This window comes from Arabidopsis thaliana, chromosome 5, assembly GCF_000001735.4.
Source record: "Arabidopsis thaliana chromosome 5, partial sequence".
Classification (NCBI taxonomy): Eukaryota; Viridiplantae; Streptophyta; class Magnoliopsida; order Brassicales; family Brassicaceae; genus Arabidopsis; species Arabidopsis thaliana.
In genome coordinates, this window is record NC_003076.8 from 18943611 (window position 1) to 18969548 (window position 25938).

Consider the following 25938-nt stretch of genomic DNA (forward strand, 5'->3'; position numbering starts at 1 on the left):
CTCAAAATAAACCAAAAGGTTAATTAAGAGAATAAAAGGAGTCTACATACTAGATACCTTAAAACTAATACTATTGTAGTATTGTTTGATTTTCGCTTGCTATTGTCAAATTCGTGAAAGTTAACATTTTCCCTTTTTGGGTATTAGAGCAACGGCCATTGTTGAGTGGTAAACGAATAAACAAATTTAGTAATTGTAGTCTAATTATAGGTCGTTAATTTGGTTTTGTACACTTTATCACTTGTAGAATTTTGCATGGAGTGTTTTGTTTCTGTTACCGAAAATATTTGATTGATTTTGTGTCCGGAGCTGTTGTCTAATTCGTGAAAGTTAACGTTTTTTGTTTTTGTTTTTGAGAGATCTGACAATTTGTATCAGAAAAAAACAAAAAAGTGCAGATAGTTAAAAAGTAATTTAAATAAATAGAGAAATTTGTTTTAAATCACGGGTTGTGTTTTTTACCTTCATAGCTTCTTCTGGTCCTTCTAATGTGCAAACAAAACTGACTGATGAAATGGAGACAGTCCTTTTTTAATTATAAGCATACAATTGCAATTAATAATTACTCACTTTTCCCAATATTATAAAAAAAAATCTTATGGATATATATATATTCAAGAGGAAAATAAATAGCAATTGTGAGATTTTGCTTTCTTCCAGCACTCATTTGTCTCTTTACGTGTATGTTATTGTCCGGTCCCCACGGTCCAACATTGCTAAATACCTAACCGGTTTGGTCCCATTTGTTTTTCTTCTTGAGTCGAATATTTGGAATTTGGTCTCCATTTAGATGATTGAGTTTTCTTCCTTTTTTTTTTTTTATCGAATACCATATCACATATATACGCTTTGTTTTTGCATTTGCATTATAAAAGTCTTCAAACATTTTTCGGTAAAATGCCAACGCATGATCTCAAACGTAAAAATGAGATTCAACTATGCAAACAATTGCGTTAACATTTCTGTATAGAAGTCTGAGTTTTGCAACGAACAAGAATTACATATGGTTCCTTTTGGGGGTTGCAAAGAGTTGTTTTTAGGTTGAAACTTGAAAAATGTAAAAAGATTAAAGGTTTTTAGAGTAGTGAAAAGGGTAATTAAGTGAAAAAGAAAGAATGGTCCACGATTTCGAGAAAAGAACAAGACCTTAGACTCTCTCTGACCCCTCTCACGTGCCACCAGCACTCCATTGCTCTTCTTCCTTCTCTAATCCTTTTCTCATCTATGAATATATATACATATGCATTTTATATTTATTTATACACTATGAGTTAATCAAAAAACAAATTGTACGTTATGATTTTAGGTAAACGATTACAATTTATACAGCTTGTGTCATTTATTTTTGCCAACTCCTTAAACATATATCAAAGCATGGTAAACGTAGTCTTTTCTTCGAAGTCGATAACTTCATCGGTTAAACCTGGCTGAACTATTAACCTATATCGAGTACATGTGGTTTATGTTTCCATTTTCCAAATTCTTATATAAAATAAAATATATGATCAAAATAGATGACTCGAGAAAAAGAAAAAAAAAAACATATATTGAGAAATCATATGATCTTTGTATCTCTTCTTATCATAATTTAGGTTTGTGATAATAAGTTAGTCAAGTGTACGAATTGCAACTGATAATATGTGGAAACATGAAAATGAATATATATGTGATTATGCATGTTTTTAGCAATAGTCAAGCTTTTACAAGATTTAATAAGAAAAAGTATGGCATTCAGCAAAGTCCATAATTAAGTTTTCTTCAGAAGTACCCTTCCATGATAGTACCGATCACAATCAAATAATGTCTCACATGTACACACACTCAGAGCACCATAGCTTCAACGTTTGTCAAGAAAAAAATTTCCTTTTAATCATTGCCTTTTATTTTTTCGAAAATGTCGTTTTCGCCCGCAAATATTTATAACCTTTATATATTTTTTTCGAAAACAATAAATTAAAGATTTGGAATGTTGCTATATAAATCAATGATACTTAGTAATTCAATAAGGAATAAACTTCGTGAAGAGAAATGACTCTAGAAGCTTTATCATCAAACGGTCTTTTAAACTTTTTGCTCTCTGAAACTCTTTCACCAACTCCATTCAAGTCTCTCGTCGATCTCGAGCCATTGCCGGAAAATGATGTCATCATATCGAAGAACACAATTTCGGAGATATCTAATCAAGAACCGCCACCACAGCGACAACCACCAGCTACGAATCGAGGGAAGAAGCGGCGGAGGAGGAAGCCTAGGGTTTGCAAAAACGAGGAAGAAGCTGAGAATCAACGAATGACTCACATTGCCGTCGAAAGAAATCGAAGAAGACAAATGAATCAACATCTCTCTGTCTTGCGATCTCTCATGCCTCAACCTTTTGCTCACAAGGTTTAACTTTTATGGATATATATTCTTTTTAATGTTTGTAAAGTTTCAAGTAGGGTTTCAATTTTTATGGATAATTTTTTTAAATGGTTTACTATTTCGATTTGGGTTTCAATTAATATTTACAATTCACTGAAAAAGATTAAATTTTCATCTTGAGTTTTATTTTTTATGAAAGATTCATTCTAACGGTTTAAATCTATTTGATTTTCAATATTTATGGCCAATTCTAAAAAATTGATTTTTTATTAAATATATATTTGGGTTTTTATTTGTTTACTTATATGTTGTTTTGGTGGATTTATTTGTTTCCCCATGAAAGGGTGATCAAGCTTCAATAGTTGGTGGAGCCATAGATTTCATCAAAGAACTTGAACACAAATTACTATCTCTTGAAGCTCAAAAACATCATAATGCTAAATTAAACCAGTCGGTTACTTCTTCAACAAGTCAAGACTCAAATGGTGAACAAGAGAATCCTCATCAACCATCTTCACTATCTCTATCGCAGTTCTTTCTTCATTCATACGATCCGAGCCAAGAGAATAGGAACGGCTCAACAAGCTCGGTGAAAACCCCTATGGAAGATCTTGAGGTGACTCTAATCGAAACTCATGCTAACATCAGAATCTTGTCGAGAAGAAGAGGTTTCCGGTGGAGCACGTTGGCCACCACCAAACCGCCGCAGCTTTCGAAGCTGGTGGCTTCTCTACAATCGCTGTCCCTCTCCATTCTTCACCTTAGTGTCACAACATTGGACAATTATGCTATTTACTCCATCAGCGCTAAGGTAATAAAATTAAAACCCTATCATCTGAACCGGACTAAACCGGATTAGTTTCAATGCAATTTGTGCGGTATTTAGATCAAACAGATTACAAGATAGGACATTTATGCTATTTACTCTATCAGTAACTGATGAAAAAAAAAAAAAAACTCTATCAGTAACTAGGGTGATACAAACCGGAGCTAAACCGGATTTGTTCAAATGCGACTTGAGGGGTATTTTGGGAATATATGTTAGGAATTTAAAGCTAGACGGTCGATTATGTGCGGTCCAAGGGACAGAGCATATAAAAGGAATGTCTATGAGCTCTTAACTAGATTTGGTCCAACATTTATTACCATACTTGGTGGAGTCATTTTTCTTATTTTTCACCCATTTCTTGAAAACAGGTTCAATTATTGCCACGTGGGTTATAAAAATTGTAACAATTTGAAGCTTTTTTCAAATTCACATTATGCTATTTTTGTAAAATCATTTTCTTATTGGATGTTGAAAGGTGGAAGAGAGTTGCCAGCTAAGTTCAGTAGATGACATTGCAGGAGCAGTTCACCACATGCTAAGTATCATTGAAGAGGAGCCTTTTTGTTGCTCATCAATGTCAGAATTACCATTTGACTTCTCTTTGAATCACTCAAATGTCACTCATTCTCTCTGAGAAATCTCTTTTTTGTTGTTGTTATTCCTTCTTTTAATTTTATCACATAGCACATCTTTAGTTTTTTTTTTTCAGAATGAAGAAACACATAAGCTTTCTTTTAAAATCCTAGGTTCTTTTTCTGACTTTGTAAAGGCTAAATGTGAATTTATAATGGCACATAACATATTAGTTGTTTTACTCTTAATTTTATGCATTTTCTGATAGTAATTAAGTTATAAATTAGTACACTTGTGAGTGTTTGAATTGTTTTATATATATAACTGGATTCTTATATATACAAATCATCAAAAAATTTAGCTAGGCTCTCGATCTTGGATATTAGTTAGTAGAGAGTATATACTAAAAATCTTTTTAAGTGTGTTTATAAAATTTCAAGGGCTAAACAGATGATATTTTATGGAGATAGTTGTCAATTTAAGAGGCTAAGTTGTAACATGCAAATGGAAAAATCTAAAGAAATCAATTACGTGTTAATGTGTAATCGTATTAAAATCTTTTTGTGATAAATTAATTTGGATATTCTGTTACAGAAGATTTTAAGACATCCGCCATCATTGCGAGTGAGATTGTTGTGTTCGGTTGCTTATGTTGTTATATTACCATCAACATCCACGACACTATTTTATGGACCTTTCTCCAGTGGCCCATATTAATAGTTTTAGATATGGGCTTTATTTGATATATCCGTCTAGCTTTAGGCCACCAAGGCTGGCAACAGAGGCGAGAGTACTTCACTTTAGTATTCGGACAAGGTTTATATTTCTCCAAAATTGTTTGCTATCTTTCGACTTAATTTGCACTCATACTCGATAGGATGATAAATGCTCATCATTTTGGTACAATACACAATTTTTTTGGTACCCGCTGCTTTTTTTTCGTTCAATGCTTATCATATTCGACTTTACTCGTAACCGACGATCTTTGTACCCATAAAGAAGTGGAAATCTTGACTTTTCTTCACGAAATAAAGATTCTCTTCATTATCTCCTTTGGACTCCATGCGAATTTGGTCAACATGTTCACATTTTCCACATAACTGGTTCGTTCTAAGAAGGGTATTGTTGTTTATTATAAAGGGAATAGAAACAAATTTATTTTGTTTTTAGATTGTTAGCATATATACAATTAATGTCTGTATATAAAAAGAAATTAGGATATGTATTTGATTTTTGTTTTCTGTTCTATTAATATGTACCTTTATGTGAAAAATACTTGCATTTGTTGAGAGAACACGAAAAGATATACATAGACCCGCGTAATCTCTCCCGTTTAACTAAGATTGTTTAGGGCTGGGCACAAGGCAAGTACTTGCCGATTTGGAGGTACTTGTGACTTGACTTGCCTTGTCAAAGTAATTGGATTTTTGGCTTGTTATTTGCCTTGTTAAAACGAGTACTTGGTCTACCAAGTATTTGTCTAAATTTTAATTACTTGCAAGTTACTTGACCCACCTTGTTACTTGTCAAAATTAAATACTTTTACTTGAACCTAAAATATTTGGAATAAAAAACCCTATTTCATACATAATATTTAAGGTCAATGAGTTTTGTTATAATAAATTTTAAAATTTTAGCTTTTATAGACCAAACCAAAATTATAAATTTGTTATAATAATTTAAGCATTAGTATGTTAGTAACAAATATACAATGTTCAACAATTAACAAGGTAAGTAATAGAAAAAAAAAAAATCCAGACCTAATTATTAGTTATCCCACAAGTCACATGTACAAATAACGAGTAACAGAGCAAGTAAAAGGACAAGCATCAAAATGATGCAAGTAACGAGGCAAGTAACGGGATAAGTATCAAAACGAGGTAAGTAACGAGTCAAGTATCAAAAAAAATTATGATACTTGATACTTGGCTTGCTCTTGCAAGTAATAAAATAAACCGACTTGTTACTTGACTTGCCTATGACAAGTACTTGAATTTTCAAGACGAGTACGAACCGAGTAGCGAGTAATTGCCGAGTAGCGAGTACTTGTGCCCAGGGCTAAGATTGTTTGTAATAATGAGGATTACTAAATATGGTCCTTCGAGATGGGACAAAATATTTGCATCGGCTCTTCCACACTAGAGATGCATCACAACTGCATATAGAATCTTCTAACACAATGGAGTTCACAAATTGTTGTGGAAGTTAATGTCTCCCAAGTTCAATGAATCTGTTTGTTTGTCTTAATTCAGGAGATAACTTGAGCAAAGAGAGACCTCCATGTGGTATTATCCACTGCACATAAATAAAAAGGAATTTCAAAATAAGGTTTGTAAGGATTTTTTTTTAGAAAAAAAAACAGATTATGCGGTAAATAGACAATTTCTGGTTTACCATTTTACCTTATGAATACATTCTAGAGAAGATGCGCCACTGATACCAATAAATGGATTTTATCATTGTGAAATTGGATTTGGGTATCGCTTATTGGTGCCTTTTCTAGTCTAGTATCTCGACCGGTGAAGACTTATTCTCTCACGTCTCAGTGTCCTAGAAGAAAAGATGCAAGTAATAAAGAGTTTGTGTAGTTATAAGGTTTCCGAGTTCGGATGACATTTTTTGAATCAAAATCTCGTGTATGTGATTGAGTATTAAAAATAGACATGTAAGTTCACGTAGAAGTTCTCGTGTATAACCAAGTTCGGAAAAGTAGACTTATGTGAGTTCATGTAGAAGTTCCAATCTAACATAAACGCAAAGGTTTTCAATAACACATGAGAACAAAAAAAAAAACAAGAGACGAATGTTTTGAGCCTTTAGAATGCTAGATCGGTTATTGCTTCTGGTAATTCTTTTTTTTTTTTTGTTCACCTACTTCTTGCAATTCTTACTAGAGATTTTTTCTGGTTAATTTTCGAAGATTGTTTTTTATGCGAATTGTTAGTTTTTAAGCTTTAAATTTAATCATTATAAGCTGTTCATAATTTTCTAAAAGCATAAATGTTATCGAAATGTTGAAAAATAATGAAATTTAACTATCTAGATATCTTCAAATTAAGAAATATGTGTGTAAATTATTATTATATTGTTTAATTTATTAAATACTTATCTTTTACTCACCTTAAATACAGTAATGATAAGAAGAGCATAAGAAAACTAGACACTTAGCGTATTTGTAAATTTGTGTGTCATTTACTCATCTTCCCAAAATTTTCTTATGATTAACTCATTAAATCAACATTATCTTGTACTCACATTTGGTAATCAAAATTGAAAACCAATACACTAATTTTAAAATATACTTTCAAAAGTGTAATAATATATAGCTTTGATTGTTTTCTCTTTTAAGATAGATAAAGTCAATATACCTAATTTAAGAAATGATAAATCCACCTTTTTCTCAAATAGTTACTTCTTTTTCATATAAGCTTTATTCAGTTTCACACATGTAAATCTGTCTCTCTCTCTCAATTATTACCATTACCCTAAATCCCATCAAACCAAAAACATATTTATAAAACATTAATCACTTTTCACACATGTGAATCTTTTTCTTTTTCTGTCTCTCTTTAAGTTCAATTCTATTTCTCTCTCTATTTCAAACCAAACAGATTTCAAGAACACAAAAACAGAGTTAAAACTCTCATCTCTCCCAAAAAAGATGCCTTTAAGCAACAATGTAATTGGTTGCATAAACTTCATCACCGTCCTCCTCTCCATTCCGGTCATCGGCGCCGGAATCTGGCTAGCCATAGGAACAGTAAACTCATGCGTCAAGCTTCTTCAATGGCCAGTAATAATCCTCGGAGTCTTAATCCTCTTAGTGGGTCTCGCTGGTTTCATTGGAGGGTTTTGGAGAATCACATGGCTTCTTGTTGTTTACTTAATCGCCATGCTTATTCTCATTGTACTTTTGGGTTGCCTTGTCGGATTTATTTACATGGTTACCATAAGAGGCTCTGGTCATCCAGAACCAAGTAGAGCTTATCTTGAGTATAGTCTTCAAGATTTCTCTGGTTGGTTACGTAGAAGAGTTCAGAGATCTTATAAATGGGAAAGGATTCGTACTTGTTTGAGTACAACTACCATTTGCCCTGAACTAAATCAGAGATACACTTTGGCTCAAGATTTCTTCAATGCTCATCTTGATCCCATTCAAGTAAGTATCCTCTTCCCATTTTATTCAAATACATTTTCAATTTTTCTCTGTTGTTTTGTTGCTTGTAATTGTTAATTAGTTTTTGCATTAAGTTTGTTAATTAGTGGAAGAAAATTAGGGTGTAAAATGAATATGAGAAAGTATGGGGTGAAAATTTAATGGCTATGAAAAGAAAAGGGGTGGTAATGAAATGTAGATAGAATTGGTGCTTTGCTTGTTAGGTTTGTCGCTTAAAAGACTCAGAAATATATTCTTTTGATTAGAAAAAAAAGCTGAAAATTCAGTTGAAGATTATTACATCGAGTTCAAATTTAGGGTGTAAATTGAATAGATAAAAAGTACAGGGGGAAATCGAATGGCCATGAAAAGAACAGGTGGATTGGTAATGAAATTATAAATTAGAAATGATTCTTAGCTTATTATAGGCTTTGTGGGAACCAAAAACTGGAAAAGTTTAACCTTTTAATAAAATAATATAAAACGTCCCAACTTTCTAGATTCTTCCACTATGTGCACTTAATCAGTCACGCCGAACTACTTTTTTGGCCCCAATATTTTATATTATTTAAATTTAACCCCATTTCTTTACTTTCAGTCTGGTTGCTGCAAGCCCCCAACAAAATGTGGATTCACATTTGTTAATCCTACTTATTGGATAAGTCCCATAGATATGTCTGCTGATATGGATTGTCTAAATTGGAGCAATGACCAAAACACTTTGTGTTACACTTGTGATTCTTGTAAAGCCGGCTTGCTCGCAAATATTAAGGTAGATTGGTTAAAAGCGGATATCTTTCTACTCTTGGCGCTTATCGGATTGATTATCGTCTACATTATCGGGTGCTGCGCATTCCGTAATGCGGAAACTGAGGATATTTTCAGGAAGTACAAGCAGGGTTATACTTGATCAAGATGAGAAGTTTAGTGGCAAAACTGCGAGGAATTTTAATATTTACTGGATTCCTGTATTTTAGTTTCTCTACGTTTTGGCCCCTGTAGTATGTTTTTGTGTGAACTACCTGAACATTCGTTGTAACTGGAAGATTATGTTGTATATCTATCTTTGATTTGGGTTTGTGAAACTTAACTAATTATCTATTTTTGTCATATAATCTAATCAAAAACAAAATTTAGAACAAGGAAATAGTCATAAAAACACCATAAACCACTCACTGTCTAGTCTCATTGCATCACACCAAAACTTTACAAGAAGATATTGTATATATATATATACACTTACTAGTTGTTTGACTAATCCATAGCACTACGTAACACAAGCTTCTTCTTCTTTTTCTTGATCACAATCTCAACTAAATGGAGCTCGGTGAGGAATTCCCTTCCTTAGTCGCTTTCGCAGAGAACGAGGAGGAAATTGAGGTGTAGGTGGACTGAGACTCTGCAGATTTGAATTACCATTCTCTGCTCCAGAACTGTTATTCTCCACTCCAGAACTGTTGTTTGAATTATCTGAGTCATTCGTTGTATGCTTCACTCTCTTCTGGAAGACTCCAGATGTTCCTGCAACCTTTTGATTCAATCACCACAAAAACACAGATAAGAAGTTTATCAGAAGAAAGACTCTTTCCAATATTTTAGCAAGTCAAAAGCTTCAAACTTTTCTACTGTAATTAACTAGAAGTAACCACAAAACAAGGGAGGTAATGGATGCTTAACGTGTGAAGATAATTGGAGTGTAAGTAGGTAAATGTACCTTGCAGCCAATAGAGCAGAAGCGGAAGCAGTTTTCGGCAAGGCCACGATAACAGACCATGCAGGCATTAGTAAAACCTTTACCAGGCTTAGACTGAGGCCTCTCATTCAAGAACAAAACCTTTGAGCTATTGATCACATATGTCTGAATGCTTGATATGTCTAAGTATTTCTGTATCTCATCGACCTTTGTCACATTATGATAAGATGATATCCTTATCTGCAGCAAACCAACAACTTCTTAACATTCAAAACCTGAATTAAACAATACGAGAACTTTGGATTCAGAGATGAAACACACCTGAATGGTACGATGATTCTCGTGTTCAGAAAGACAGAGAGAACAAAACGAGTCATTGGTACAGTCTAAGCAATACATTTTGCATTCGGTTCTAGGTAAGTGTCCATGAAACTTGCATTGAGCAAAAAAGTGTTGGTTTAGTAAAGGTTTGAGCCATATAGGCCACTGATTCTCTCCTTCCTGCAAACACAACATAACTCATGAGCCATTGTCCCAAAAGAACTCAAAAAACAAAAAAAAAAACAGTTGGCTTTTTAACCTACCAGAGACACCATTGTCTTATACATTATCAAAAAAGTCTCCTCCTTTACATAGACTTGAGGAGACTCTAATGGTTTATTTTATAATCTTGCAACCAAAGATAATAATGAATCCACAAATTCGTCTTGCAGAATATATTCTGTTTTTTATAAATTTTTATAAAAACAGAAGCAAATTTGAAGGGCGATAAGTACGGAATCGAATATTAAGCCGTGAATCTAGTTCGATAAAGATCCTAATTTTTTATCACAAGATTCTTCTTCTTCTTCAACATTTTCCCCCAATTTAAAACCCTAATCTAACAACTACATTATTCAAGCATTGTTCTTTGTGACATTAGAAAATTAAGTATTGTTCTTTACACCAAAACAGAGCATTTTCAATAAGTACTCGAATTTGACCATCTGACAACAAAAATTAGGGAAAATCCACAAAACTCTCTTGTTTCTAGTGGAAAATCTCAATTCAATCAAAACCCATATCTTAGAATCGAAAAATAAGGAGTAGAAGATTCGTATGAACACAAAGGGCATACAATGTAAACAGAGGATATAACAATGAGAAAACAGAGTTTCAACAATGTGATAATGTAGAAAAGGGTTTATGGTTAGACTTACCATGAATCTTCTGTTCTTAGGTTTGATTTCTCGATTTGGGTTCTCGTAATCTTCAATCGCCATTTCAAAATGCAGTAAAAGACCCAACCTTTTTTGAGTCAGCACCAAAACTTTTTTACCTAAAAAGGAGGGTTTTAGAGAGATAAAGGGTTTAAGAAAGTGAAAGAGAGAGAGATTGGTTTTCTTGCAGAGAAAGAGTTTTAGAGAGAAGAAGACGAAGCGAAAAGCAATGAGAAAGAGTCCTACTTATCCTACCAATGTCGACAATGTATAATATTTCCGAACCTAATCCCGAACCAGCCCCGAGCCTAAGAAGAAGCGTTGGGTTCAAGGAACCCTCTTGGAATTTTCTAATTTTATTTGATTATTTCCTTTTTTTTGGTATTTTAAAAATATCTTTCTGTCCTTCTTTGGTCTTATCTCTCTCTCTTTCACTATTATTTTTCCACCAAAAATATTAATCAATTTCGTCAAATTTTATTCCTTTTTTGGTTTTTCTTTTCACAAAAAGTATGTATTATAAACTATTATATAGTCATCACATTAATTGGTTGTGAGAGACTTATAACTATTTCCATTTTCCATTGCTGAAAAGTTCTGATATTTTAATATATTTTTAAAAAAGTATATTTATTGTGTTTAGAAAGTTATTGCTCCATTATTGCAATTTGATATCTCATATCTACCATTTGATTTAGTGTTAAAATCAAAATTTGACAAAAGGTCTTCAATTTACAAAAACTAGATTTTAGCATTTTATTAAAAATATATATTTTTATCATTCGCCATATCAATAAATTCTCGTAAAATCAAAACACTATGTCTCATGCATAAACTTAGTCGGTTCAGTTTATTTAGATCGGTGTAATCAATTTTTTGGTTTATTCGGGTTAAAAATTTGTCACCGAAATAGAAAATAGTTGAAATTGGTTAAAAAAAAAACAAAAACTATCGGTACAGAAAATATATGAATTTGGTTTGCAGCAGAAATATGAGAAAACATAGCAAAAAAGATTTACAAGGCCAAATACTCTACAAACTGGTCTGTTTTAATTGCTACAGTCTCGGGTCAGTGGCAAGATCGAATGGAGAGTTTCATTGCTCGTTATGTTTTCCATGCTACGATGTATATGATATGGCGAAAAAGACCAAGAGTAAAAACCAAGAGTTTTTCAGTGTGGAAGAAGATATTGCTATTTATCAATTTGCTGTTTCTTACTTTGCACTACCTTGTTTCTATTTTTAGGTATTGTTCTATCGGTTGTAATGAATCTTTTGCTGGAGAAAAAAATTCTTTAGTGGGAAGAGAAACAAATCATTCTGACAATGGCGCAAAATAGTATTGACCAATATACGCTTCTTACTTCAGCTGAATTAGTATTTTTGAACCAAAAAAATATATGCTGAATTAATATCATCAACCTTCACGTTTTGATTTGATCTTTCTTTTCCGTATTTTTATTTAGTTATTTTATTTTGAAAATCAACAGCTAATTATGTAAAAGAGCGTATACTATATTACTAGATAGTTTTTCCGCACTATGTACAAGATAAAATGATTATTAAATAAATGTATTATAGTAAATTAGAACATTTATGGATTATTATTTAAAATCTGAAGTTTATTTGTGTATAATGTAATGTAATATACCTTTTTATTTTATCTGAACCAACAATTTTTTACATAGAAATAATTGTTACCATACATTGATTATTATTAATATCTTTGTTAACATATATTTTTATGTTTATATAAAAAAATGAAGGTAGTTATATATTAAGTTCTGAAATATTAGTTGCTTAATTATTAGGTTGTTTTAGTTAGAGTTTAGTTTTTAATTATTTACTAATTTTAATTAGAAATTGTTTTTTATTTTTATGTTGTTGAGATATTTATATCTAATAATAATGAAAAATTTTGTAAGTAAATTAAGAAATAATGGATAATGAATCAAGTTTGTTAAGAATTGCTCTAATTGCGATACGTCAATATGACATCTGCGTACATACCAAGATAGCTAAAAGTTAATTTCTTAAGTGCATTTCTCTATTAATATATAGGGGATATTATTATTTGATTATATCTTTTGATCAAAACGTTATTATATTTCCTCACCAAAAAAAAAACGTTATTATAATTTCTTAACAAAAAAAAAATAAGAAGCGTATTAATTCAGCAATATTATATTTTTTATTTAGTTATTACACGTTATTATATTGTTAGTTGTAACATTTTTCTCTTAATGATATCCAATCTGACTATAACAAAATTAATTATCCGGTAACCTAACCTCTCACACAAATGTGACAGTGATGCAAAGCTATCTTTGTATAAGTTAATTCCTATTACATCATTTATGCTTTTATACACAAAAATGCGTATTTAATGACTTTTGTTATATGCTTACTCATAAGTATGAGTTGGAAAGAATGTGATGCAAACAACGGACCGATGTTGTATCCTTGTATGCATAGTACGTTGAGCTAGAGCTACAAAGAGAGATAAGCTTCTTAATTGGGAGAATTTAACCTAATACATTTATGTTTTGCTCACTAATTTAATCAAATCAGGAGGAGATTACTGCACAAATCTAGGTTTAAAGATGAGTGATTACGCAATACCCTTTTGTGTTTAGTGTTTGATTTTTGTTGATGTTTCTATTTAAATTCATTAATTAGGAAAGCTAAGTTGCGAAGTCAATACTAACTATTCCTATCATGCATCACCTGAAAGGGAAGTTGTGTTTAAACTAATACCTTCATTGATGTAATACAATTTTAATAACTAATTTTGTATGTTGCAATCAAATTTTGTAGGTGGCAATTTAATATTCTTGCTAAAGAAACTAATTTTCTAGGTTGCAACCAAAACAAACCAACCTGAAAACATTGATTAGGAAAATAGCTAAAGTTATGTTCTGTTTCATTTTCATTTTTGCTAAACTAATTAAAAAAGAGAGAAATAAGGAAAAACAAAATCAAGTTTATGAAAACGTTTGGTTAATATGAATTATGGATAACAATAAATTATAAAATAAATGATATACTTAAAAACAAGAAGGTAAAAAATATGAATTTAAGATTGTATTTTAATTTTCATGGTTTTTGTATCCTATGTTAAAAGCTAACAAAACTATTATCGAGCATAATAACAAAATATAATGGATAAATGGACTGGCTTTGGCTTATAGAAAAAAATCTAGATACCGTACATAGGATATACAATATTGAAATAAAAGTGAAGCAATGAGACACGGCACGCCATATCTGACCCAGAAATATCCATCCTTTCCCACACACTTTTGTATTATTTTGTTTTATTACCTTATGGAACCAATCCAAATTATTGCCTCCGCAACTTTTAATTTTAATACTTTTTATAACCATACAATGAACCGAAGAAATGGACTTAGTGTAACATAAATTCAGCATCAAATCAATGTAATTTTCTACTTCAATCAGTTAATGAAGATTTTTTTTGCTAAATTTAGTGAAACTATAATATGTGAAGCAAACCAACCGGTCCAGTGAACCGGCATTGTGTATTGTTGTTGCTATTTCCGGCTTTCAATGTTATGACCGTTGACTTACTATTACTGTTTTTGGGGTCAGTGTTGACTTACACCATTCACATTTCTCACGTCTTGTGTACGGATCACATCTTTTTTTGCACGGCATGTTTTTTTTTCTGCGCAAAGATAATTTAAAACACACGAGAGGAGAGTGTGTAAATGGTAGGGTTTTAATTTCATGCGTTCAAAGCGGTCCAAAATTCACCTAAACGTTTCTTTGTCGTGTTTCAAAAAAGTGTGGAAATGCAACACCACTATTCTTTGGTTCGGCTAAAATGCCTCTACATTTTAAAAGATTTTTTTTGTGTGCATATGGGCATTGGGCATAGCTGGGTAAAAAAATGTAGTAAGAATTTTATGGATATTATAACGTTGAATCAACTAAATATTTTACTTTTTTATCGATTATTTATTAGTTGAAGAAAATATATATATATATATATATATACTTTTTTGGCTGAACGAAAAATTGTTGTCATTAGAAATTTTAAACATCAACAAACACATTTGTGATCCATGCGAAAATGCTACTACTGTTAAACAGATGATCAATAATATCTGTTTCTTTCTTCAACCACTATATGATTATAAAATATCTAAAACTCCAAGCAAATTTGGCCGACCTCTTCACTATTTCTGATAAACAAAAAAAGACCACAAAAGTAATCTGAACTCATTGGTGAAGTAGTGTGTCACACCATGCTTTAATTAAAGCCCCACACTTATCAAACAGATATTATTAAGTTTTACTAGAAAACAAATTACAAAAAGTGTTTAAGACAATGAGATCAGATCATTACTAATCTGAATAACTAGCATCGGGTTTTTGTTTACATATATTTTTGTTCATACTTTACTTTTGTATTTGTCTTATAGCTAATATAATAACATATCTTCCCTAAATTCTTTGACAAAAAATAATCTGTTCGATAAATTAATTGTTTCTCGTAAAGACAATTTGTTGGGGAACCCAAAAAAAAAAAGAGAAGATTATGAAACTCGCCAATATCACACTGAGTGGAGTTAGTCTGGCTCATGTGGAACAAAACTATCTGGGCCAATTCTTAGGCCCATAATAGAGAATCAAAGGAAATAATTTAGATGTAATTAGGCCTATTCTTAGGCCCATAATAGAGCATGCATAAGTTACTTGCTCAATTTCACCAAATCAACGCAGGAACTCATCGCCATGGGAGGATCAAACAAGAACCTCATATTCGTGTACGGAACGTTAAAAAGAAACCATCGAAACCATTTCCTCCTAGAAGATCTGATCTCAACAAACGACGCCGTTTACATAGGACAACGCACGACCCGGTTACAATACCCGCTCGTTACAGGTCTCTATGGGATCCCTTACTTAATCAACAAATCCGGGTCGGGTCAAAAGATCCGAGGCGAGCTTTATTCGGTTTCAAAACGTGGGCTTGTACGTCTTGATGAATTGGAAGGTATCAAAGTTAATCACTACGAGAGATTACCAATAGAAGTTATTGAGGAAGATGATGAAGAAGAAGAATCAAACGGTGTCGTCTTGGCTGAGGCTTATTTTGCTCACTTTGGATTTGGTGAGAGATTGTGGGAGAAGAAAGGTAAATGTGGGATGTGTGAATTTGGTGAAAACGATGGCGTTTTGTATGTTCGTCCTAAAGATAGGCCAATGTTTAGCTCTGTTCTTGATGAAATTGAAACTTTTGTGTCTTCTAGTAATGATTGATTACTAATTTAATTCAATGGGTATGTTCAAAATTCCATCTTTGATGATTATGGCCTATAATCTTCTTGGTCATGCTCAAGTTTAGTAGTCATTTAGTGAACATTTTGAATTCAGTTGCAGAGTTATAAGTTTTCAATAATGCTCAAAGTTATAATCATTGATTGAATTCAAATAAGATTCATACATCATGTTTCTTAGATTGTAATGACGAAAGTTGTACCAATTTTTAAGTTTTCAGGTGTTAAAAAATGTTATTTCCACTACGTTTTCATATTTTCACGTTTTAATACAACGAGAGTTTAAACTTTTTACGTGATTATATTACGAAGACTTTATTCAGGTGGTAAGTGTTTGGACTATTTACATGTTATATCTGTGTTTACAAAGAGTCACGGGCTGTTATAATTTGATGATTGATGCTGAGTGGTGCAGTAACATATTACTGTATATGAAGTGGTGGTAGGAGAAGTAGGCAAAGGAGATTCTTTTGCGGCTCTATAATGCCTAACCCTACTACGCACTTTGTTTTTTTCTTTCTTTTGATGGTGTCATGTGTGAGAGAAACCAAATTTCTACTAGTGGACTTTTTTGTTGTTGTTGTTGTCAGACTATGTGATCTCCATTGTCAGTGAGGGACCAAAAGCTTTGTCCTAGAATTATTGCAATTTCGTTAAGACTCTTATGTACAAACCTGATGCTATGTCCCAAATCCCCAATTAAAGATTTGATTTAGCAACTTCAGGAGTCGGAAATGAGCTAAAGATCGTTGTAGATATGGTCGTGTACTTACTAGTCCCCGGCCGATCTTAACAAAACTGTGATCGATGTTTTAAAAATGTTAGGGTTAAGCTCGGTTCGTTTATGTCTATGCCTATTATGGACTATACGGATTAGAGTAAACCATCAAACATATCACATTCTTGACATTTTGTAAATTAACACACGGTTCATTCACGAGTAACAAGTTTGTGACAAAACTTTAAATTTAATCCAACATTTTATGACTAGGATAATTGATATAACCGCGATGTTTGAAACTGTTGCTCTATGAAATTTAAACTATTCTCTTATGGATTGAACTTGCACATTGTACTTGATGATTCAAAGGAACACAGTTTCTTGATGATCAACTTAATAGGACATTGTGTGGGATCTATGATCCGATTGACAAAACTTAAGTGATTGAGTTTTTTTGGGGACGCGTGGAAGACAAGTGAAAGAAGGAGAGCACTATGGTACTAGTACTGGTCCTACTGCTTCTTCTTCACGCCATTCTTCAACAGCAACGGTGTGTGTGCTTTATTTCATGTGATATCCCACTTTGTGTTTTGTGTATAAAACTGTACATATAGCCATTTATATGTATGTGTTTGGACATATTGTATCATCATTACCTTCATCTATTTCTCTCACTCAATGGAACAAATTGTATTTTGCTGGAACCAATTATGGGTAAATTGGGTGCTTATCCTTTTTGACAATGCCAATAGCTTGAGCTCTTCATTTGTCAATGGGTTTACACACTTTTCTCCAATGAATTATTTGTGAAATTCATAGACATTAAACTTAAACCCCATGAGGATAGTGAAGCGAATCGAAACTTGTGTTTAGTCTAGTGACATAATATAGTACTATATATTTTCATTGGATTAACCGAAAGATTCTTATCGAACATATGAGATTTTTTTTATATGTCAACAGCTTTTAATAGATTAGCTCAAATGCCAACTTTAGGGAATATTATTAGCTCAAATGATATAATATAGTTCGGTAAGAATATTTTGTGTCAAATTATCCACTTTAACATTTGTACTACGGTGAACCAAAGATAAAAAAAAGAAGTTGAATTCTTCCTTATCGATCTGTATTTCTTTTAGGTATGTAAAAAAGATTCGGTTGAACATTTGATCATTGATTTAAAGTCAATTTCCTAAAAAATGTGGATAGCATTTTAGAATATTGTTTAGAAATATGCATAATGTATATACTTATTGACTTATTTTTGTATATATTATTTTATTTCAGTGTATTCTCTACGGCATAATAAGTAGAGAAGTGGTCGTTGGCTGGACAGCACCAATGACTTGAAATCTTGATTGGTCTTCTTAGTGGCAATGCTACGACGCAAGACACCCATTATTAAGTGTTTTTATTTGTTACTAGCTAGTAGTTTCTTACCAAAATCTTTATTATTTTCTATACAAATGTTTTTGTACCAAAGTTTCGAGCATTAAAATAATCATGACTTCTAGAAGTAAGCTCTCATTAGAAAATGGTATTACACGCAAATTAGGTTCTTCTTAATGCATGCATTTTTGTTGGATTCATATAAGGCTTCTTATATTTTTGATAAAGATTTATATATATTTCTGCAGTTTTCTATACGTGAATTACTGTATTTAGCTAATCAAAATAGTATTAGCTATATAGGGTTTTATACTTTTATTTTATTTTATTAACTAGCCTATTTGGTATTGAATCTCGACACAATAATTTATTTAAAAGCAGTTTCGCTAAATTACTGAAAGTTCCAAATAATTTTGATTAGTCATGCATATGTCATAAGCAAATTTTATTCATGTAAATCAAAATAAGAGCTTAGCTGTATAGCAATGCAAGACATAGGCTAAAATAATAAAGAACATATCATTTGGTTTTGGATACTATATAGGGTTGTTTGAAGATTTGGTGAGGAATTACTCAACACCGTAATTCAAGAGATTGTGACTTGTTATTTATAACCTTAATTTTAAAATATAGCTATATAAGCTATTTTGGATTAAAACGCTTAATTCGGTGTATTATTTGCGTAATTGATTGAGTAATTTAGTTTAAACATGTATGTTGATTTTTTTTTTTTGTGTGTCAAAATTCACTTTTCATGTAAAAGCTAGTAAGAGTTTTAGTTATATAACAATGCAAAGCATGAGTAGGTGAAAGTAAAAGAATATACAAAAGATGGTTTGGTTTGGAAATAAATGGGTTGTTAATTAGAAGCTAAGCTGAGTAAGCTAAGTCAAAAGAAATACTCAAACACTATATACTTCTCGATATTATGACTTGTTAATGATATTCTAACTACTTTTTAATCCATTTTTAATAACCCAAACAGTGAATATGTCAATGGCATTCTATCTTCATATACTTATAATGCTAAAAACCAAACTAATTGTTGTTAGTTAAAGTATATAATGGTTACCAAAAGTGTAAAAGTACTCTAGAAGTATGGTTCATACTAAAGCGTTCTAGAGGAATTGCTTCGATGTGCATTCGCTCAAGATCCGTAATAGAACTAACCAAATTTATGTCTAGTACTGTATTTCAGGGACCAAATCTATTTTTGTTAAAGATATTTAGAGTAATTTACACCAGTGGCAACAGAGAACATGTTATTAAAGGAAATAGCAATGACATTTTCTTGAACGTTTCTCTCATTCATATAGTTGTTATAGGGAATACGATTTTTTTTTCTACAACATTTGTTTTTGTGTAGACGTTTATTTTATTAGATGGAGGTTAGTTTAAGGCTTAGTTCTATTAGGACATCACTTGATAAACACAGTAGACGTCTACATAACATAAGATATCAACATCAGGACGCCCACATATCCATGAATCCATGTGTCAAGCGTATCTTCTATGAACCACGTTGCGGTCTATTACAACTTTATATGCGATATGGTCCATTCCGGAACAAACTATGTCACTCACATCATGTACGTAGATAACCTAGCCGAAAATCTAACAAAAAAAATCTAGCCAAGTCCGGATTCATTCCTCTAGTTCAAGATTGGACTCGCTTCCGAGTTCCGACCACACATCTTGAGAGAGAGTATATATGTGTAGCTCTTTGTATGTATCCTCTTTCTCATTCAATTGAATTTATATATACACAAGAGATAAACTCTTTACAATAAGTCACATTATTGTTTTTTCTTAGTTTCATCCTTAAATATTCACCCTCTACATAATTCATCCAAATATGTGCATAGAAATATATGTCTAGAGTATAAATTTTAAATATTAAACAAGGCCATAATATTTGTGAGCCGGCCTTGTTTTTGACGATTGAGATTGACGTTTGAGCTAGTCATTGGAGATTGCTATATTACAACTAAGAATTTGAGAAAAAAAGTCGAAAAACTAAGAAATTGAAACCAAATTACATTAGGAGTAATGGTAGGGACAGTAAATCTACACTTTTGGTCGGCAGCATGTGACTCTTTTATACAGTGGCCGCTGCTCAACATACCAAACCCCAATTACTATAAATACCTCACTGAGTCTTTCCATTTTTATTCATCAAGTACTTAAACACAATGGTTTCTCTCAAAGCTTTCTCAACTGTGTTTTTTCTTATACTCGGCGTTAGCATTTGCTACGCCACTAGCCGCAATCTTTTGAACTACGGCCAAGCTTCTGGCGGTGGAGGACATGGTGGTGGTGGAGGTTCTGGAGGAGTGAGTAGTGGAGGTTATGGAGGAGAGAGTGGTGGTGGTTATGGGGGCGGTAGTGGAGAAGGAGCTGGTGGAGGATATGGAGGTGCTGAAGGGTATGCTAGTGGTGGCGGTAGTGGTCACGGTGGAGGTGGTGGTGGAGCTGCTTCCTCCGGTGGTTATGCTAGTGGAGCAGGAGAAGGAGGAGGTGGTGGTTATGGTGGAGCTGCTGGTGGTCATGCTGGTGGTGGAGGTGGTGGTAGTGGAGGCGGTGGAGGATCAGCTTACGGTGCTGGAGGAGAGCATGCTAGTGGTTATGGAAACGGAGCTGGTGAAGGTGGTGGCGCCGGTGCAAGTGGGTATGGAGGGGGAGCTTATGGAGGCGGCGGTGGTCATGGAGGAGGAGGTGGTGGAGGATCAGCAGGAGGGGCTCACGGCGGTAGTGGTTATGGAGGCGGTGAAGGAGGAGGAGCTGGTGGTGGAGGGTCTCATGGTGGTGCCGGAGGCTATGGAGGTGGTGGCGGTGGAGGAAGTGGAGGAGGAGGAGCTTACGGCGGAGGAGGAGCACATGGAGGTGGCTATGGAAGTGGTGGTGGTGAAGGAGGTGGCTATGGAGGAGGTGCAGCAGGAGGATATGGTGGTGGCGGTGGAGGAGGAGAAGGAGGAGGCGGTAGTTACGGTGGTGAACATGGAGGTGGTTCAGGCGGAGGTCACGGTGGTGGTGGTGGTCACGGCGGTGGAGGCTATGCCCCATGAGGAAACCAACTTAAGATCAGCCAAAAGAAAGGCTGAAAAATAAAAGATAATCTGTGGAGGGGTATACAAATTAAAATGCCTACTATTTCAAAACATTTTGTATCCATTATTATTGAACGTTGTATTGTATTTTCCTAATAATTGAATATTTTATTGTCTTATCATTATATCATCGAAAGCATAATCTCTTGCGAGGAGGTGTTCAACTTTGTGTCTATAGATGGCTAAAGCAGGGTTTTCGAGTGTCCGAGTGTTTGATCAGTTAGTTGTGATTGGTGTATCCCTTTGTCGAAGTTCAAGGATTCTTCCTTGTGCCTTAGTCATTCCACCAGCTATTGTAATATTTCAAAGTGTATCACTTCAAATGACAAAAGAAAAATAATCATATATAACCTAAAGAATTGTTGGTTGGAGTCTCAAAACAAAATTGATCAGAGTTTGTATTCACAAGAAAACCCCAAACACAAAAACTAAAGGACAACTTTTCATTTTCTAATAGCTAACTCTTCAAAGTTTAATAGATCTTCTCATGTTAGAGCTTTTCTTTTTCTTGGTCGGAGAATCACTCAAAGCATTAGCGAGCTTTCGAGCGCGAGGTGTCTGGGCCCTGTTGAGATATGAAAGAGCATGATTTTTGTACTTAGGATCTGGAGCAGAAGCAGCAACATTGCTTCTAAACAACGGCCGCTTTGTTTTACGAGATTCTTCTTGCTTCTTAGTTTGCAAATGCGCACGTTGAATCTGAAAGGTTCCTGTTACAGAATCACACACACTCAGACTAAGGATCTTTCGTATTTTCACCACTTAAATACATAAAACTCTTCCACAGTTTTACTATAATTAAGATTAAATCTATCAAAACCCATGGTACCTTGGCGTTTCTGATGGGAATTTGGTTTTTGATACTTGAGCTTAGGTCCACCGAGCGTAGCTCTCTCACCAGCTGTACATAGAGTTACAAATACACTGTATAAGAGCTTTGTTGACAGATCAATACTATCTAGTTTGTTCTAGGTTCTAGTTCAGATTGATACTTCTTGCAACAGATGATTTACGGATTACTAAAGGACAATACTTTATCTGAATCTATCAGAATCTCATATCTTTCTTAGTATTCTCCAAGGTAAGCTATCAAAAATACTTAGTAAGAGATAGTACCTTTGCGTTTTGGAGATATGTCTTGATTCTGAACCTTGAGCAGAGGGGCATCGATGCTAGCTCTGTCAGCAAATGGCTTAGGTTCTTTCGGTTGAGAGGTCTCAGCAAATGGCTTCTCAGATTTATCGATGTAAGCTTTGTTTTCAGTTGGACATGACTCAGGCTCTGTCTGTTGGGAGGTTTCAGCAAATGGTTTCTCAGATTGAGGTGACCCGAGAGCATCAATCATGGCCGAAGAATCTTCATTGTTGCTAGACTCGGCTGAATGGAACACTTCCTCTTTTGGCTCTTGACAGCAAGAATCTGGCCATTTTACATCAGGGATCGATACTCCCACTGAGTCGTTGCAGGCTTTACTGGAATTATCAACACTCTCGTAACTGTTATCAAGCACAGATACTGGTGAAAAATGTAACGGAGTAGCTTCAAACACTGTCTTCAACTGTTCAAAAGTACTGGAAAACCAAGGAGTTCCTTCTCTTGCATAAAACAATATATAAGCAGGACGGGATAGAACTCTCTCTTCGCTGATTCTCGTGACCTGCCATAGTTTCGAAAAAAAAACATTAAGAAAGTTAAATTTATTGAAATCAGAGAGGACTAAGCCACACAAATGATATGAAAGCACTATATAATAATATTACCTTGGAGTCATCAAAATTATGCCATGTCTCAGGAGCTGATCTCACATAAGAGGAATAATGACCAAAGGTTGCTCTAATCCCAATATGCTCCACAAAGGCATAAAGATGATATCTTGTGGAAACCTGAATATACAAAATTGGGTGTTAAGACTCAAAAATCTCAAGTTTTACAAAACAAAAAAGTCTGAAATTTTGACATACCTCAGGATCATGGTTACTGCTCATGAAAGGGGACAAATCCAACTCCAAAGGGAACTCAATATGATCGAAGATCTTCTCCATAGTAACTCCATCATTAGTAAACCTCTTAAGATGGAATGTAGCAACCGGCGGCAACTTATCGAACCTAAGTTGCTTCTCCTTTGTGACTTTCTCCTTACAGTTATCACATGTTAACTGGTCCTCAAGTTTTTCGACACATGTAAAGGATTCTAGAGCTTTCCAGAGGGTATTAACATCTTCTATTTCCAGACTCCATCCAAGAGAAGGTTCAAACGTGTTGGAAACAGAATTACAATTGCAACAACAAAGCTGAAAAAGGAATAGATCAAACATATTTCCAAGAGTCATTATGCATAAATGGAAACTGCTTCAACACTAGATTAATAGTACGGTAATGAATTAACGATATCTTACCGTACTCATGAGACCGCCACCAAAGACATTGTCAACAATGTTCAAATCTTGAGATGAGACAGAGCCAAGCTGATTCTTAGGATCTAAACAACATCTCTCTAACTTATCCAGAAATGATTGTAGAAACTCGTGTGCATCTTCTTGGTGGTTTATCATAAAATCAGATGAAAAATCTGTGATTGGTTAAGGATAACCAATTCATATAAAGAAACCTCCAACACAAAATTATGCACATATATAAACAAAAAACACTTAAAAAAGGATACAAGTCAAGTTATCACGAAATCTATCAATGTTTATTCCATATCCTGAAGACCTCAGAGCAAGCTCAATATGATCTCGAAGAGCTTGCATTACACAGAACTTCTCATTTCCACCTGAAAACCCAAAGAAACTATAAGATTAAAACCATGAACGAAACAAGTCACCAAACTCAAATCAAACCAAATAAGCAAATCTTACAGTTGCAAGGGTTTCCATACATGAATGAACGAAGACTATCGATAAGAGGCACAGTATGAGTGAAGCACTGTAACACAGAAGCTATGAAACAAGTGTTGCCTGAATTATATAGCCCAGCCCCCTGAAGAAATTGTATAAAACATCCAAAATGATTCAATTTCGGATACCAAAACAAAATCAGATAAAAAGGGAAGAAGAGAAACTTACAACACCGGTGGGTTCAATCCTCGGATACCACCATGATAACTGTAGAGGTTTTGTTGGTTCCATCTTATTAAGCTCGTCGTCATCGCTTTCATACTCGATGTATCTCCTTGGTGGACGATAAAGATACGAATCTGACGTGTTCGTGATCCGGAGATGATTGTTGTTGCTAACAGGCGAAATCTGAGCTGGTGGCGCAATTAGGGTTTTATCTGACGGAGAAGAGGAAGACTCATCTGGGTTCACATCTCTGTTTTCCTCTGGATTGAAATTTAGGGTTTTGTCCGGCGGAGAAGAGGAAGACCCGTCTGGTTTTGCCGGAGAAAGGGCTTGAATCTGACGAATCGGTGAGGAAAGAGAGAGCGAGTTAGTAACAAGGTCTCGAATTGGCGCGGTTGGTGAAGACTCATCTAGGGTTTGGTTGGGTTTAGTTAATTTATGAGAAGAAGAGAGATTAGATGGTGGTGGGTCACTAAATTCCGCCATTAACAACAAAACCGAGAACGGATTTTGTGAAGAATTGAAGGAAAGGGGAAGAAGTGGAAGCTAGGGTTTAGTTTTGGGAGAATTCTGCATCTCGTAAATCGATCTGTAAGTAATTGAAGAAGATAAATTTGAGTTTCGCTCCAAAAAAGTTGGGAAATTTTCGAAATCTGAGAGCGAATCGAAACGATTTGGAGGGAAGATGAGAATTGGAGTGGAGAAGAAGGTTTGAATTGGGAGGGAAAATCAAGCCGCCATTTATTTGGGGATTTAGGGTTTCTTTTGACCTTTTCCACAGATAAAATAAGCGTAATTAAACGTTGATTAGGTTATTTGGTTAACTCAACCATGGTTCGCACTTGGTTTTGGAAGTTTGGATTCTCAGAGACTCTTTGACCAATTATATTTTTTATCTTTAAACAAGTTTAATTGACAAAACCAGAACTGTCGAAAAAAAAAAAAAATGACAAAACCAGATTTTATTTTTTTGGGTTAAATAGTTGAAGGAGGAAGGAGAACAATAGGGAAAAACGCAAGTTGATTGTTAATTTGTTTATCAATTTATTGAAATTTAATATTGCTTTTATTTGTGTTATATACTTTACAAAATAAAAATATATACAGTTACTTTTATCATTTTTTTCCTAAAATCTAGATTTATTTACTTTTTCCAAAAAAAAATATTGTAAAAATATTTCTAGTTACTGTATGCCACATCAATTTTTTTGTCAGTTTGTTTCTAAAAGCTAAATTAAATCATTTCTTTAACAAATAATGGAAATACTAACATTTCTATATTATTATCTTCTTTATATTGTTGACCAATTTAAAGTTTTCATTAGCCTAAGTTGATCTTACGTTTTCTTTATATTGTTTGCCCAAATATAGCTTTCCTATATCTTTTTCAATATAGTTTTCCAAGTTTAACGGTTTACTATATTGTTGACCAAATTTCTTTCAAGTTAAAAAAATTATATATTTTACTTTCTTGTAAAATCACCTTTTTAGTCTTATAAATTAAATTTATTCAGTAATAAATATAACTTTTAATATAAAATC

The 25938-nt window shown here is 33.6% G+C and overlaps 6 protein-coding genes across 11 annotated transcripts; 4 read left to right on the forward strand and 2 right to left on the reverse strand.

The window, feature by feature from the left end:
* Window positions 1-1932: 1932 nt before the first annotated feature.
* On the forward strand, window positions 1933-4027 carry bHLH071 (beta HLH protein 71). Of its 2 annotated transcripts, NM_124039.3 has the most exons (3): window positions 1933-2385; window positions 2705-3172; window positions 3666-4027. In NM_124039.3, exons 1-3 carry the CDS (start codon window positions 2029-2031, stop codon window positions 3822-3824), a joined length of 984 nt encoding a protein of 327 aa, NP_568666.1. In that variant the 5' UTR covers window positions 1933-2028; the 3' UTR covers window positions 3825-4027. The 2 variants fall into 2 exon arrangements, with proteins under 2 accessions (NP_568666.1, NP_001331893.1); NM_001344694.1 differs by having other exon boundaries at window positions 2705-4027.
* A 3205-nt stretch (window positions 4028-7232) lies between these two features.
* Window positions 7233-9517, forward strand: TRN2 (Tetraspanin family protein). The gene is made up of 2 exons (NM_124040.5): window positions 7233-7922; window positions 8518-9517. Exons 1-2 carry the CDS (start codon window positions 7425-7427, stop codon window positions 8827-8829), a joined length of 810 nt encoding a protein of 269 aa, NP_199482.1. The 5' UTR covers window positions 7233-7424; the 3' UTR covers window positions 8830-9517.
* AT5G46710 (PLATZ transcription factor family protein) lies at window positions 8993-11082 on the reverse strand. 3 transcript variants are annotated; one of them, NM_124041.4, is made up of 4 exons: window positions 10812-11082; window positions 9934-10113; window positions 9634-9852; window positions 8993-9447 (listed from the first exon to the last, which is right to left on the reverse strand). In NM_124041.4, exons 1-4 carry the CDS (start codon window positions 10872-10874, stop codon window positions 9229-9231), a joined length of 681 nt encoding a protein of 226 aa, NP_199483.1. In that variant the 5' UTR covers window positions 10875-11082; the 3' UTR covers window positions 8993-9228. The 3 variants fall into 3 exon arrangements, with proteins under 3 accessions (NP_199483.1, NP_001331702.1, NP_001331703.1); NM_001344696.1 differs by having other exon boundaries at window positions 9006-9447; window positions 9934-10281; NM_001344695.1 differs by having other exon boundaries at window positions 8993-9852.
* A 4401-nt stretch (window positions 11083-15483) lies between these two features.
* On the forward strand, window positions 15484-16242 carry AT5G46720 (AIG2-like (avirulence induced gene) family protein). The gene has a single exon (NM_124042.3). It carries the CDS (start codon window positions 15573-15575, stop codon window positions 16098-16100), a length of 528 nt encoding a protein of 175 aa, NP_199484.1. The 5' UTR covers window positions 15484-15572; the 3' UTR covers window positions 16101-16242.
* Window positions 16243-20366: 4124 nt separating this feature from the next.
* On the forward strand, window positions 20367-21612 carry AT5G46730 (glycine-rich protein). 2 transcript variants are annotated; one of them, NM_001125914.1, is made up of 2 exons: window positions 20402-20978; window positions 21111-21458. In NM_001125914.1, the coding sequence occupies exons 1-2, from the start codon at window positions 20420-20422 to the stop codon at window positions 21290-21292; spliced, it is 741 nt and encodes a 246-aa protein (NP_001119386.1). In that variant the 5' UTR covers window positions 20402-20419; the 3' UTR covers window positions 21293-21458. The 2 variants fall into 2 exon arrangements, with proteins under 2 accessions (NP_199485.2, NP_001119386.1); NM_124043.3 differs by having other exon boundaries at window positions 20367-21612.
* Window positions 21613-21660: 48 nt separating this feature from the next.
* UBP21 (ubiquitin-specific protease 21) lies at window positions 21661-25188 on the reverse strand. 2 transcript variants are annotated; one of them, NM_124044.2, is made up of 9 exons: window positions 24400-25188; window positions 24193-24313; window positions 23997-24107; window positions 23731-23903; window positions 23296-23625; window positions 23095-23217; window positions 22451-22991; window positions 22164-22235; window positions 21661-22044 (listed from the first exon to the last, which is right to left on the reverse strand). In NM_124044.2, exons 1-9 carry the CDS (start codon window positions 24880-24882, stop codon window positions 21800-21802), a joined length of 2199 nt encoding a protein of 732 aa, NP_568667.1. In that variant the 5' UTR covers window positions 24883-25188; the 3' UTR covers window positions 21661-21799. The 2 variants fall into 2 exon arrangements, with proteins under 2 accessions (NP_568667.1, NP_001330462.1); NM_001344697.1 differs by having other exon boundaries at window positions 24213-24313; window positions 24400-25142.
* Between the last annotated feature and the right edge of the window lie 750 nt (window positions 25189-25938).

What these genes read in the sequence shown, in the direction of transcription:
- AT5G46720 (NM_124042.3), top strand. Translation starts at nt 15,573, where the DNA reads ATGGGAGGATCAAACAAGAACCTCATATTCGTGTACGGAACGTTAAAA.
- AT5G46730 (NM_124043.3), top strand. Translation starts at nt 20,420, where the DNA reads ATGGTTTCTCTCAAAGCTTTCTCAACTGTGTTTTTTCTTATACTCGGC.
- bHLH071 (NM_124039.3), top strand. Translation starts at nt 2,029, where the DNA reads ATGACTCTAGAAGCTTTATCATCAAACGGTCTTTTAAACTTTTTGCTC. An exon ending in CTCAACCTTTTGCTCACAAG is followed by an intron (nt 2,386 to 2,704) that starts GTTTAACTTTTA and finishes TCCCCATGAAAG; the next exon opens with GGTGATCAAGCTTCAATAGT. An exon ending in TTTACTCCATCAGCGCTAAG is followed by an intron (nt 3,173 to 3,665) that starts GTAATAAAATTA and finishes GGATGTTGAAAG; the next exon opens with GTGGAAGAGAGTTGCCAGCT.
- TRN2 (NM_124040.5), top strand. Translation starts at nt 7,425, where the DNA reads ATGCCTTTAAGCAACAATGTAATTGGTTGCATAAACTTCATCACCGTC. An exon ending in CTCATCTTGATCCCATTCAA is followed by an intron (nt 7,923 to 8,517) that starts GTAAGTATCCTC and finishes CTTTACTTTCAG; the next exon opens with TCTGGTTGCTGCAAGCCCCC.
- UBP21 (NM_124044.2), bottom strand. Translation starts at nt 24,882, where the DNA reads ATGGCGGAATTTAGTGACCCACCACCATCTAATCTCTCTTCTTCTCAT. An exon ending in CATATCTCCAAAACGCAAAG is followed by an intron (nt 22,236 to 22,450) that starts GTACTATCTCTT and finishes CTCTATGTACAG; the next exon opens with CTGGTGAGAGAGCTACGCTC. An exon ending in TTCCCATCAGAAACGCCAAG is followed by an intron (nt 22,045 to 22,163) that starts GTACCATGGGTT and finishes ATTCTGTAACAG; the next exon opens with GAACCTTTCAGATTCAACGT.
- AT5G46710 (NM_124041.4), bottom strand. Translation starts at nt 10,874, where the DNA reads ATGGCGATTGAAGATTACGAGAACCCAAATCGAGAAATCAAACCTAAG. An exon ending in CTAAGAACAGAAGATTCATG is followed by an intron (nt 10,114 to 10,811) that starts GTAAGTCTAACC and finishes TTGTGTTTGCAG; the next exon opens with GAAGGAGAGAATCAGTGGCC. An exon ending in AGAATCATCGTACCATTCAG is followed by an intron (nt 9,853 to 9,933) that starts GTGTGTTTCATC and finishes GGTTTGCTGCAG; the next exon opens with ATAAGGATATCATCTTATCA.